Here is a 13,878-nt window from a genome sequence, read left to right as displayed (position 1 = left end):
CTTACGTAACAGTTGACAGTACTATTTAGTGGTTGTGTTACAGACATTTATATTTATACCGAACAAGAAACCAACACTTGCACAGATCGTTTTTTATATCCAATAACATCAATGTGAGTTTTAGCTAGTACATACACTTGCAACCCGCTGTTGTTAGTTGACGAATTCAGAAATCTGTCCAACAGATTTTTTTGTTTTCTAGCAGAGAACGTATCGCGACAAAGTTTTTCATATCCCTCCCCAAATTTAGCGTCTTGTCGTAGTCTCCTTCACCAATAGAAATAATTGCAAGCAGTAATAACTCGCATTATTTTTGTCAAAGTAACTCTCTCACTTTCTCCACTGTACTTTCCCTCTGGTATACATCATGCAAAAGTCCAGCGGTTGCCGTTTCAAAAATATATTTTACTTAATAAGGAAGTGACAAAACTACATATTCTCTGTCCGTCTGCATTTTTTCTCTGAATGCCCACGATTTCTTGATCATTATCGTATTTCTGAATAATCATAGTCAAAAAAATATCCGGTAGATTACATATTTCTGAATTCGTGATCATCAAAATTATATAATTTTATACTGATTCGAGTCTACGAGTCATGATGAAACCGAGAATAGAAAAAAATCAGGTCACCTATATTTTGACTGAATCATTTACATACTGTAATATAATGAGTGACAGAAATATTCTTTGTAATTTGCCGAGTGTGTCGTGTTCCATCCACTGGAGAGACGAATGTAAATAATGTGAAGTGAAAATACCTTCAGAGACATTGCTGACATTGCTGACTACAAACAACGGTTAAATTTTTGCTACATATGCATACGTATAATATAACAGTTACCAATGATAATAATAACAAAACCACCGTCCAAACCACCAACCACGTAGAAACAAAACCAAATATATGGCTGAAAATTACTTATCTTTCCTTTGGAAATATGTACAAATTGATTTGTACTTTTCTTTATACTAGACAACAACAATGAGACAATAATGAGGTACTACGAGACTATATTTACTTTTATAACAACTACGTACATGAAGCACCAGAAGAACTCCACAATTTTTCCGGTATACGTTCTGTGTTTATTATTCTAGTGTACAGTTTATTTTTATTATTAATATTTAATATTATCAGTAAAGTTATGATGACGAGCAAAATATGTATTACACAAATATTTCGGGAACAGGAAATTTATGAGCATGCAGTTACTTTGTATATTTCCAATCCACCAGTTAACAAGTAATTATCAATTTTAAGAAAAATTTTTACCCTCAACAATTTTGTCAATCCTTAAAGCAAGTAAGTGTGTGTACATGCTTGCATCAAGTATAAGCTAAATTGGAATTCCTTTTAAGCACCATGACTGCCCTGATTATGATGACATTTTTTTTAAGTTTATATAGTAGTTAGCAGTATCAGTTAGTTAGTTTAGATAGCTGTTTTTGTAATTACTCTTTGTTGGAGTACGGACTCATATATAATCGTATTTGTATTTGATTGATTGACAGTTGGTTATAAGCAAGAGTGTTGTTTAAAGTGATGACTGGCCATATTAATTAAATTCACCTGACTGTCGCTCGCAGAAATAAATATGCATTTTTTATTTATACGTATGTGTGTCTGAGCTATTTTTTTTTGCTGTACTACTGACCCTTTTGTATATGAGTGTGTATTTTTTTAGTAATGATTTAAAAGTGAGTGCATGTGCAGCCGAATTGATTAGTAGTGGCACAAAAGTTGTATTTTAATTTGACCCTGCTGAACCATCAATTGTGTAATTTTTAGTAGATTTTGTATGCCTGTAAATAAGCGGAACATTTTCATTCCTCAGTCCAAGATATTGCAACCTATGTACTTATCTCGCCAACTAGTTCCACCATCTCATCGTAGTAGCAAGCAGCCGAAATTTGTAGCAAATATGCTATGCCAAAGCCAATAAGACTGTTGAGCAGTTAGTTGGTTGGTTGGTTAGTTAGTGGAGGAGGATGAGAGGATATAAACAACTATTCTCCACACGAGGAACTATTTAGAACAGGATTGAATTCACCCGATTATGATAATCTAAGTATCATTACAATCTATTAAGAATGTAAATATTTCAACTTGAAAAGGAAGGTATGGCTAGTTTTTGAGGTTTAGGTACATTCGTTCTTTCTTCGTACGTATATTAGTCTTTTGGTCATAAAATCGCACCATTTTAAGGAAAGGTTAAGATTTTTGCGTCAAGAAGATGAGTGCCATGCGTGACTGTGAAAATGAGGGGGTTTTCTTGACAATTTGTTCTGCTGCTGGATTTTGTGTGATGAAAACACAAGTTTTTTTTCAGGTTTAGTTCCAAAGCTCATGAGTTTGAGTCAATTTTAAATTCTAATTCTAAATTAGTTACTTTTGTGCTTTTGGTATGGGGACATTCCGTAAATTACATACACTTGAGCCCACAACAATAACAGCATTTCACAGTATTCACTCTGTTTTTAAGATATACTCTGAGATTTCCATAATTCATGGAAAACAAGCATTAATATGAAAGTGAGGTTGAAAATTACATTTTTGATTACAAGAGTAAAATAACTTTCTCTATTTTCACCAATCGTTACATATTTTTCTAGCCGGTTGCAACTGGTGGCCCTGCTTTTTAACAACAAGTCATCTCAAGTCCAACGAGTACTAGTCTTCTAAGTTTTTAGTTGCCATTTCTCTCTCTCTTTTTGCCTCTTGTATATCTTTCTTGATATGAAACAAGTGTAGACTAACAACAATAATATGTATAACATACCTAAGTAATTAGTAGTGGACGTGTTACGGATTAATTCATATTTTTTTCGTATCCTATCACAATTATACAGCACCATCACTTTTGTAATTAATTCAATTGTGAGAGCACACAGTAAAATACGATATTCTTCATATCGACCAATACTAAAGGGTCATCCGCTAACTTGTTGGAAACTAGAGATGTATGTAGTAAATAACGTATGTGTGTGTGTATAATATGTGAACACTAACATATTCAAACACTAACATACTATACAAATACAATACATTTAGAGACTTGAGTTACAAATAAATGGTCCTAACAGGTCCCACATTTTTCTTCTTTAGTCTGGTGGACCATAGCACAAGAACCCAACCTGTTTAATTGGCCATTCGAGAAGCACATGCAATTGTGTTCAATTCAATAATTCAATATATAGAGTACCTCTGATTGTCTAAGTCTATACAAATTGACAAGGACACGCACAATCACATTGACTCGAGAAGAGAATTAAGTTAACCACCAAATCACACTTATATCCACATTCATATAACATTCTTCTTAAATAGGAGCGATAATACACCATGCTTATTTTTATATTTTCGTATTCTAATTTTGTTGTACACAGACACCATCCGTTCCTTGGAAAATAGATATCACATAACAGCTACCTAAACAACGCGTGCTAACAAACTGAACTATGTATGTATGCACTCCTCTGTGTACATAAATAGTTCCCACCACGTGCCTCACCCAGCACACCCACTTCTCCCACGCCTCACATCGTCATGGCTTTCCAGATTTAAAACATCAGTAATCTATCTCTTAAAGCAATAATGACTTATGTACACTATGTAAATAAGTATACGTACTACCACTGCAGTTAAGTAGTGCGTCCATTATTTATGGAGGAACAAGAGTAATATGTTAAATTTCTGGACAATATAACGTCCCTACGAATATTATATGCTAAATGTATTCCTGCTTAAGGGAATTGTAGCCGTGGGGTTGCAAATGTTTGAATGGAGACAATAATAAATATGTTCCACAACACTGTACGACTCCTGATGATGATTGACAGTTAAATATATATGAAACTATGTAAACTATGAAATAATTACTACGATAATTAACATTATATATATATAGTTGATAACATATTTAGCTTTAGTAACACAAATCACCCGGTAAATCACACTCGTCATACATGTTTTCAGAACTTGTTTAGATTTATAAGTCATCTTTCTCCTATATTTTGTGTACTGAGGTATACTGCAGTTGCTGGTTAATATATTTCCTGCATTTTACACAGGGTGGCTGGCTTTACGTAATAATTGTTATATAACATTCAAAAGTTTTTCAAAGAGTTAAGTTCAGATTGTTGTTGTAGTTTTGTTGGTGGGTTTAGTTTTTAGGTCATTATTATGAAAGAGAGAAAGAGAGAGAGAGAGAGGTTGACGCTAAAATTTACAAATATTTTGAATGAGTCTACATTCATTTACTACGTACTATTATACTCTGTGATTTTTACGTATAATTAGAAAAAAACGGTCAGAAGTACGTGAAATATAGATTGGCTTTCCTCCTCGCAAACAAAAATGTATCTCACTCAGTAACACAACAACAGCTTCAACAACAACAAGTAGGGTTGGACATTAACGAACCGGGGTCTAAATGGGTATTTCTATCTTTCTATGTACGTATATATCTATACAGGATGATAATTAACGGAGTTCAAAATGTTTTTGACCATATAAAGCAATTTTCTCTTTGGTGTGGTTTTTCAACGATCTCGTCATGAAATTGTTCATTCAACCCAGAACTTTCCGAAGCCGATCCATTTCCAACTTCAATGCTTGATTCTCTTTCGCAACCCGATCCATTTCGAGTTTCAGAGCTTGATTTTCCTTTTCGAGATAACAAGCTCGCATCGCGATTTGATTTTCCTTGACGCGACGCGCATCTCGGGACCTCTTGGCAGCCATGTTGTTCTTCCTTCGACGAGCCCAGTACTTGGAGTCCTTGGCTTCGTTCGGGACAAACTGTAAATATAAAGCAAAATTTCGATATTCAGGCGAAGTGCGAATATAGTGAGTTTATTGAGAACAAAAAAGTCTGACTAAAACAATCATGCGGTTTTGAGATGCGGTGGAAAGCATAAAAAAATTCAAGCAAGAATTGATCATGTTCTCTGACTAAGGGAATGAGTAACCCGCTGCTTGATGATACTCAGAATAATAGTAAAAGATCAAATACATGCAAAATCCCAAATGAATGCAAATTGCGAGGTGATTATATATTACCACTAAAATTCTCAAACGTTGTGATAATGTATGGAGAGGGTAATATTTAATAAATAAATAATGTGTATAATGAGGTCTTGCGAATTTGTCAAGAAAATTACTAACCGTATTTACCTGTTTTCTCGACTTCTTAATCATGGGCTGAGGTTTCAGCTCGTCTTCAGTAAAAGATCTTGTTCTCGGGTCAAAGTCATGTCCAGGAATAGATCCAAGTCCCATTTCTGTCGTGGTAGATTTTAATAATACATAAACAATGCGAAGAAATACACAATTTTCGAAATTCGAAATAATTTACAAACCCCACATTATTCGAAGATATGTACATATATAAACATGGGAAATGACCAAGTGTAAACGTACCTCCAGTTTGCGATGAATCTGGGGAAGTGTCAGAGCTCATGTCATGACTAATTCCGGAAGACGCACTTCCAGAGGGGGATGGAGATCGGGAGCGACGACCCATCGAAGGTCGCATTGGATTCTGACCACCGTGATGATTAATTCGAGATGGTCCTGCCATCATTTGCTGAGTCTCTGCCGACACCGGAGGAATTGGTGGCATGCAGACTGTAGAATTTATCATCTGAGGAGGTATTCCTCCTCCAATGTTGTGGTGAGGTGCTCCAGTGTTGATGTCACGGTGGAGATTTCGAACGGTCAGGTTGTGGCCAGCATTCGCTCCGTTGGGGTCCATCGGAATACCATTTTCCGTGAGAAACTCCTCCAAGTCAACGTACTCCAGCTGAGGAGATAAAATCCCGTCAACAATTTTTGGCCAAAATAGCGTTACACCAACCACCCAAATTAGCATAAGTTTATATCTACCACAATAAATATGTAAGGCAATAAGTAATGCAAAGTCATTCATTTTTTAAATCGCAAAGTTGGTAGACTGAGTGACTGACAGGCATAGCCCACAGCACTGAAAAACCTTTCATTGAGGGGACCAAACCCATACTTAATTTGCATTAGTTTGCACAATATGTGTGCGTCATAAAGGCAAAGGTTGCAAAAAGAGGGTAACAACCAACCTTAAAATCTTGGCCATCATACGGCACACGTTTGTCCCAAAGAGTTGGACCTAAGAACGCTGTCTGAGCGTCAAAATTTTCCCATGGATCGATCGTATCCTTTGCTGGAGGCTCCTCCATGGGAGCCTCTGGCATTTCGCCTTGAATTCCTTGCGTTGAGGGATGATGGCCTTGTTGCTGTTGTTGCTGCTGAGGAACGGTCGGATCCTGCTGCTGCTGGTGGCCATTATCAAGTCCGTTCATTTTCTGACCTAAAATATATCAAAATAACAAAAATGAGCCAGTTATCCATCATGACAGGATCAGGATTAAGTTTATAAAAAAAATTAGGACAGAGGATTGACGTACGAACATCTCTCTCATTTCCAGCAACAACAACAACAGAAAAAAACAAGAATGGGTCGATGCTCAAGTTCCATGGTAAATAATTTAAATTTATGTTGCTTTTCGGTCTTGGAGTAATGCACGGAATAAATAACTACGAACAACATGTACCAAATAATCGTGGGTATGGGGAATAAAGCCACCAAAAACGTAGCCATTATGTGTGCATAGCTATGTAGCGTTTTCTCCCTTTGAAGTGGTTCACTCTGTCATTCGATGACATTTTCTACAAAGGAAGAGAGATACACACACGTTGAATTTTGTGAGTATCATTCCGCCCTCGGAATAACCCTTGCAAAATTTTCTAAAGGGTGCCAATTTGAGCAGTGGGCACGAAATAGTTTTGCCACAAAAGCCTGCACCAATTTGCCTGTCATTGTGTGCTCCCTTTTGTGAAGCAAAATATTGTTCTTTGCTGTGGGATTGTTAATGAACAAAGGGATTTATTTACGCCTGTGTGCATTCCGGTTTTGTCCAGCTATCCGATCAATACCGAATTTCTCAAAACTACACGGAACACGATTCCTGTTTCTCAACAAACTAAGTACATAGTTTCATTCTACATATTCCATGCAATGCGTTTAAAATTTAGCAATGAGTAATATTAAATATGTGACGTCTTCACTTAATATAAAGTAAACTGTGCCTGGTACGCCCAATTCGCGAGAGGATATCGATGTTTAAGAAAAATGGGAAAGTAAAGCAATTAAATATGTATTCAGTCCTCGTCGTCCTCGTCGTTGCGGTCGTCATGATCGTCGTATAGCCAAACATTCGCTATAAAAGCTCATGGTCTACAAACCCAGAAAGAGCATTGAGTTTTTTGCATGGGCATTACTGGATATGTATGGCCAGCTCTAGGAGATCGATACACCATTAACTATTTAATCTATCGATTTTTCTTTAGTGCTGCAGATTTCTGAACTTTCCATCAGTGTCGACATTCCTGATTGAACCAAGCAGTTGAGCCGCAGGATGGTGGTCAGGGTCCGTAGAGTTTCACACCAAGCTCCCCCAACCAACTCGGTTCTAAACCCCTCAAAAACCTCATCACACAACCAACCGAACACACACAGATGAACAGATAGATGGAAATATTTGGTTTGAATATGACGACGACGTTCATCACTATCTATCATCCAATCTGACACTGAACTTGATTAATCAGAATGTTTCTAGAATTCTAACCGCTTTTATTAACTGCGTGTGCAATTATGGTCATTAAAGTTGAACTTGCTTTTTGCGTAATTGCGCATATTTTCCATACTTTCCTGAGCAAAGAAACATGTTCCTGCCTTGATCGGAAGTTCATGTCAGCACCATCACCACCACCTGAATTTCATATAAATAAATACGCTCTCTGGACAGCATTGTTCTCTCTCCTATGACACTTGAAGGTTATGCGTTTCTCGAGTACACGCTATACATGAATAAATACATGGTTCAGAGAAGAAAGATAATGTATTCAAAATTTCGAGAACATGTCCCCGTCAAAACACAATGGTACTTTCGCAATTAAAATTAACATGTCCTGTGTGAATTCAATTTAACTACATGAGCAACAAGGCAGGAAAAAGTCGTCGACGTGCGCACATTTCTGCAGCTCTTTTCTTTGCTGCTGCTGCTGCTAAATTAAATAATAAGTTTAGCCTTCTCCTCTCCATATTATTTTCTAGGCGTCCATCAATTGCAAATAAATAACAATTTTTTTTCAGCAATGATTAAGCAGAATCTAAGTATACACACACATGTAAAAGTAGTACTGACCTATGTAACGGATGCAACTGTTTACCCCGTCGTAATTTCTATCTGCTCTAATTGTTGCTGTGTCAAGAAATTCCACACACAGTGCATCGTGACGGGAAAAGTGTGTAGTCATCACAAATTAAAAAATTTAAAACCCATCACTAACTCAATTGTGCTAAACTGTCTTAACGATCATTTTAAATTATTTCACATTACGTAAACCAATCGTCTATTGAGGACATGTTGCGATGCTTTTGTAATGCTTGTGATCAATATATACGTACGTGCAGTTCATGCTGTGCAAGATTGCCATGAGATAAATGAAAGTCAAACGAGTTCACTTTGAAATCACTTTGAAATCCGTATCCAGTAACCTATGAAAAATGATACCGAAGAAGATGAGGGCCCATTTTATACCAGATCGGTTCTCCTCTTGTGTGTGTGTGTAGGACATTATGTCCTCCACATAATGTAACGATCCGCATTAGTTTAACATGTGTATGACTTGAAGCATTCGACAACCAAGTATCTGCAACTAAATCCGTCCGTACGAGACGGGGTACATCATCATCCCTCGAAATCACGCTCGATTTAACAATGTCAAACCGAGAAGCAATGCAATATTATCTTCCTTGTCTTCACGAGACAATAAAAAACTGTTCTATAAACGATACATATTTAAGGAAGAAACCGTATGCATGTTAAAAAAGGGTGACCGTAGGCGGATGATATATGCACTTATATTTAGGAATGGAATGTATACGGACACACGTAAAAAAGTATCTCGCTTATCTTCCTTCAATCTCGTCTGCTTCGGTTGGAAGATTATTATTGATTAATACTGCCAACGCAGTCTTGGCACCACCCATTCGACCACTTGATCATGCATGCATGCAATAAAATTGAAACATATTTTGACGAGTGCAGGATGTGATGATGTTTCATGAAGAAAAAAAACTTGTAAAAATTACAAGCCGAGGAATGAAACATGAAATATATAAATGTACGACTTACTTTGATACTGTTGGACCGACTGCTGTTGCTGCTGTTGCTTGTGGATTTGCAGCTGAATCTGTTGCTGTGTCCAGATAAGCTTCTGGTAGTTCCTCCACCTCGCTTCAGTATTGGTGACATCAGTTTCGCTCATGATTACGCGAGGACAAAGTAGTTGCAGTGATGATGAAGGTTACAAGTTGGTCTCGTTCTTTTTTTTACTTGTCTTCTTGAGTTATCGGGATCGACGACGTTGCCCTCCAAAAGGTCGCCTCGACGAGCAGAGAAATTCACTGGTCTGGTAGGTGGGTAAGTGCAGATTGCGATCGGTGGTGAAAGTTGCCTGGAATTTACAAGGAGACGACGAAATGAGAAACTGTGCGAACGAGACTTTGAGACTCTCTCGAAGCTGGCGACCGTACTGTACAATGCGGTAAAACCCACTGAAGTTCAGACAGTATGCCAGTCTCGCTGGTCTGGTGGATGGATGGATAAGTGCGAGAGGGGTAGGTAGGGAAGCCAGCGAGCGACTTTTCCCTAGGCCTAAAATCAATGGACGTCTTCAATGGCGGCAGGTGCCTGGCGAGGGAAAGTTTCGGGGAGAGAAAGCAGCAGCAGCAGTAGAACGCCATAGTTTCCATATTCCCACTAGGGCTATGTCTCCATGCTAAATAGTCATTCAGCACCATGATGAGCCAACCCGAGAGGAGAAACCGTACGCATATATGGTCTCTCCTATGGTGGCTGGAGGTGGAGAAAGTCGTCTCGCTTCTCTCCACTCGGACTTTCTCGGGCCGTACAAGGACACACGGGGAGCTAGGGAAGGTTATGGGCATCTAAACAGGACATTTTTTTCCTTTTTTTTCTCCTACCAACTATCCATCCACCCTATCCTTCCTGCATCCACTCTTCCTCCTCTAAATGGACCCTGACTATGGCAACTTTCTCTGTCTCGCTCCTTACACACACTCACACACACATAAACAGCAACCCTGGTACGACTATCCCCCAAATGGGAAATTGAGGAAAAGAATGCATAATGCGCAGAATTTTCTCCAGGCTTTCTCAAGCTCACCTTTTGACATTCAGCAGCTCTGATGCTATGCCAGCTATGTTGAGGCCGGATGGATGCCAGGACAACGACGAGGACGACGACGCTTCCTTTCTCCACCAACCAACTTTCCCTGCCTACCACTTTCTTTCCCTTCCTCGTCCTGGGTGACTGTTGCATGTATCGTCGTCGTCGTTTACATCTTTGCATGCAGCACATCCTACTCCATATTTCAGCCTGGCTTGCGAAATAACCAGCCCACTCTGGGAACAGGTGGTTGCTAACGCTGTTTAATATCCATCCACATTCCCAACTTTACCACCATGAATGCATATTGTCCCATTGTTCTTTCTCTCTGCATGTCAAGGATTGGAGTGGATGGATGGATGGATGATGAACTGGTTAAGCCCAACAATTATTCTCCCTCTTATTCAATACTTTTAAACACAAGAGCTCACAATTAGTTATTATTATTAAGGTCTGCTCAACAAGTAGCTTTTCCTTCCGTCTAATCAATAAATGTTGCTACCCCTTTTCAGCACGCTCTGCCCAACTCCTTTGCTTTCTCATTATTACAGAGCAGCACCCTTTTCATACTTGATGGGAGCGGAATTAGGAGACAATTCGACAGCAGGAAATACTCTGCCCAGAATCAATGCATGCATGCATGTATACACGACTATACCTATAGCTCACTGTGTGCATATGGCACTAATTGCTCAAATTAGCAGGTCTATTATTCCAACAATGTATGCACAGAATCAAATATTCAGAAAATTAGTTAATCAATCGGGCTGGGTGAGTCGGGCATTCGCTGCTGCAAGACTAGACAAACACAGCGAGATGGCCAGTATTTATTTGTATTTGCAAATCTACCCAATCTTACAGTAATTGCAATCTCGTCGCAATTGCAATTTGCATATTGTGGAAGCTCCTCAGTGACGGTATTATTATTGGCTAGCCACACTTAAAGGAATGAATCTGAAGTCAATCCTCATCACCCATTAAAAATAATGGCTGCGACAATTATGGTCATTATTATTGTTACATTTAGGTATGGGTATCGCCATATTGTCCGAGTTCTTTTTTCAGGTGTTTTGCCCGTGTGGGTGTGGGTGTCCACAGGTAAAAAATAAATAAAATAAACTACTCACCTGCCTCTTTGTGCTCCCCAAGGAGAATTATACATGTAATCCTCTCCAGTGGGAAGAAGAAGTAGAAGAAAAAGACGACGCAGAGCCGACGAGTGGTCCAACAAACACACAACTAACGTCGGAAACGTATTGTACTCTGTATACGATTACGCCACACACACAGCAAGGAAAATTCGCCAATTTTCCCGAGTAAAAGTTTTTGCCTTTGGTTAAACTTGAGCCAGCGTCTCTCCTACTTCAAGTTCTGTAATCCTGCAAGAATCGGAGCAAATTTTTAACTCCTGCTTCACTTTTTACTTGAATGTATTGCACACGGGAGCGTGAATAATATGGTTTTGCAAGGTTCACAGCACACGCACAGTTCACTACACTGCTGCTAAAACCAGGCTGCTGCTGCTTCTTCTTTCTATCCGTAACACACAATGTTTCGAGACAATGTTTAGCTTAGTTGAACAACTTTTTTGCAGGTTTCTTCTCAAATCTGTGCAATAATTTTTACGGGAACCATGCACCGGTAGCAGCACGGGAATAGTAGACTTATTAAATTAGCTTGGTTGATGATGGGCAAGTAAGTAAATAGTCTTCTGATAAGACTGACTGGGTGTTGATATCTACTGGCGAGCCTTGGCAGGGTCGTAAGATAATGTGCCACCACTAACTCTGCACTTATTTATTTAGACGAGTTGCTGGGAAAAGTTGCGATTTGAGTGGCGATATGTAGGTGTTTGATTCTCTTAAGTGTGATATGATAATGTGTGTGTGATTTCTCCAGCCAACCCCCAACCAAAGGAGACAATGCGATCTTCAATCAAATTGCCTTATTTCATTATAAACCTCTCTGCCTGCCTCCCCGTATATGCAGCAAGTAGGAGTAGTCGAGCAGCAGATAACAGCGATATTGCGACGAGTGCAACGTAGTCGTCGTCGTGAAGTGGAATTACTGTAGAAGAACGCTAGAGTTGTACTAGCCCCCAAGTAAACCAACCACTTTATCCTCACTCATTCCTATTATACGTACTTACGTACTCATTCGAGGATAGGGAAACTTGTCCAGCTATGTTAAAAGTTAAAGCTCAGTTAGTTAGTTGAATAATGTGAAGTTATGTTATAGAGGTTTACCATGATGATGGTAATGGATGGTGGTGAAGTGAAGCTATCAATGTTGCAAACCAACATGCAAAGAACGAAACCTGCTCGTATGTATGGGAGCGACGACGAGCAGAAGTTGGACAAGTAAAAAAAAACCTGTAACCTTGAGAGCGAATACGAATCTGTAAAGCGTATTTTTCACATACAACACATTACGCCAAAGATAATAACCCTCCTCTCTCTCATCTAAACAAATTTGCTCTTGAGGGATATTCAGCACTATGTAAGCTAGCTAGCAACAAACTCGATGACGCCTTTCACCTTTGCACGCCACGCAGAAAAACATATCGTTGGTGGCTACACATGAGGAGGGTGACCTCTCCTCCAAGTAATGAGGGCTGGTTTAAGGGCACCTGAAGAAGCAGTGATCTCCGCCCCATAAACACGTCCTGCCCGAAAATCTGGTCACCTTTGCCCCGAATTTGCAGAAAAAGAGTTTTGCAAGTGGAAAGCTATTCCCGGATTAGTGCATGTCCTCCAACATCCACTTTTCTATCATCTCTTTCCACCATGCCACATATCGCAACACTTTTTATGCTTGTCTTCACCACAAATTGTTTAGTGGAAGTTTTGCATAGTTTGTATTACATTACATTACGCTATGAATGGTATACTGTACTGTCTGTTTGTCTACAGGATTACATCGTTCGTTCGCTACTCCCTGCCTCCCATTGGATGAGGATGAGCGATGTGAGTGAAACAAGGCGAAAGATGCAATGCAAACCACACTTGACGTCTTTTGTAAAGCCAAACCAACCAGCCCACTCAAAGAAGAGTTAGCATGAGAAACGGCGACGACGACGACGACGACGAGTAATAGCGATGCCCGGCTTATGCACGTCGCATGAATGTGCATATCTGCATATTCAGCCACTAACGAGAGGGTATTAATGATAACGGAGAGGAGAGTATCTGTAATTCTGTATATATTTATGAGTATATTTCCGACCCATTATCAGCCCTAAACAGAGAAGAGCTTAACATATGGCGTAGCACAGTTTAATCAAGTGACACGGTATAAGCAACCAGTTATGGATGGATATGTATGTATGAAATTGATCGAAATTCGTCCACAGCATGTGCATCCATACATATGATGAAGCCACATGAGTGAGTGTGAGCAAACAAACGAAACGATGAGAGCTATATATGTGACCAACATAAAATATCCATGTTTCGCGATTATGGATTCTTTCCATGCGATGATTTCGCACATTTGGACGTTAAATTTGCTGGGTTAAAAGTTGCTCTGCTGGTGCTGGTTCATTTGTTGCTGCTAAAAGCTTCTTGAATGAAACGAAATAAT

At 39.1% G+C, this 13,878-nt stretch overlaps 1 protein-coding gene across 3 annotated transcripts; it reads right to left on the bottom strand.

The window, feature by feature from the left end:
* Window positions 1-32: 32 nt before the first annotated feature.
* Window positions 33-12,430, bottom strand: LOC110851506 (hepatic leukemia factor). Of its 3 annotated transcripts, none has more exons than XM_022099310.2 (6): window positions 11,424-12,430; window positions 9,240-9,561; window positions 6,096-6,346; window positions 5,425-5,803; window positions 5,170-5,285; window positions 33-4,803 (listed from the first exon to the last, which is right to left on the bottom strand). In XM_022099310.2, the coding sequence occupies exons 2-6, from the start codon at window positions 9,370-9,372 to the stop codon at window positions 4,573-4,575; spliced, it is 1,110 nt and encodes a 369-aa protein (XP_021955002.1). In that variant the 5' UTR covers window positions 9,373-9,561; window positions 11,424-12,430; the 3' UTR covers window positions 33-4,572. The 3 variants fall into 3 exon arrangements, with proteins under 3 accessions (XP_021955002.1, XP_021955001.1, XP_021955003.1); XM_022099309.2 differs by having other exon boundaries at window positions 5,425-5,806; window positions 11,424-12,421; XM_022099311.2 differs by having other exon boundaries at window positions 5,179-5,285; window positions 5,425-5,806; window positions 11,424-12,415.
* Between the last annotated feature and the right edge of the window lie 1,448 nt (window positions 12,431-13,878).

The sequence above is a fragment of the Folsomia candida genome, unplaced genomic scaffold (genome assembly GCF_002217175.1).
Source record: "Folsomia candida strain VU population unplaced genomic scaffold, ASM221717v1 Fcan01_Sc006, whole genome shotgun sequence".
Classification (NCBI taxonomy): Eukaryota; Metazoa; Arthropoda; class Collembola; order Entomobryomorpha; family Isotomidae; genus Folsomia; species Folsomia candida.
Note: the sequence above shows the minus strand (reverse complement) of the source record. Positions and strands in the feature narration are given on the sequence as shown.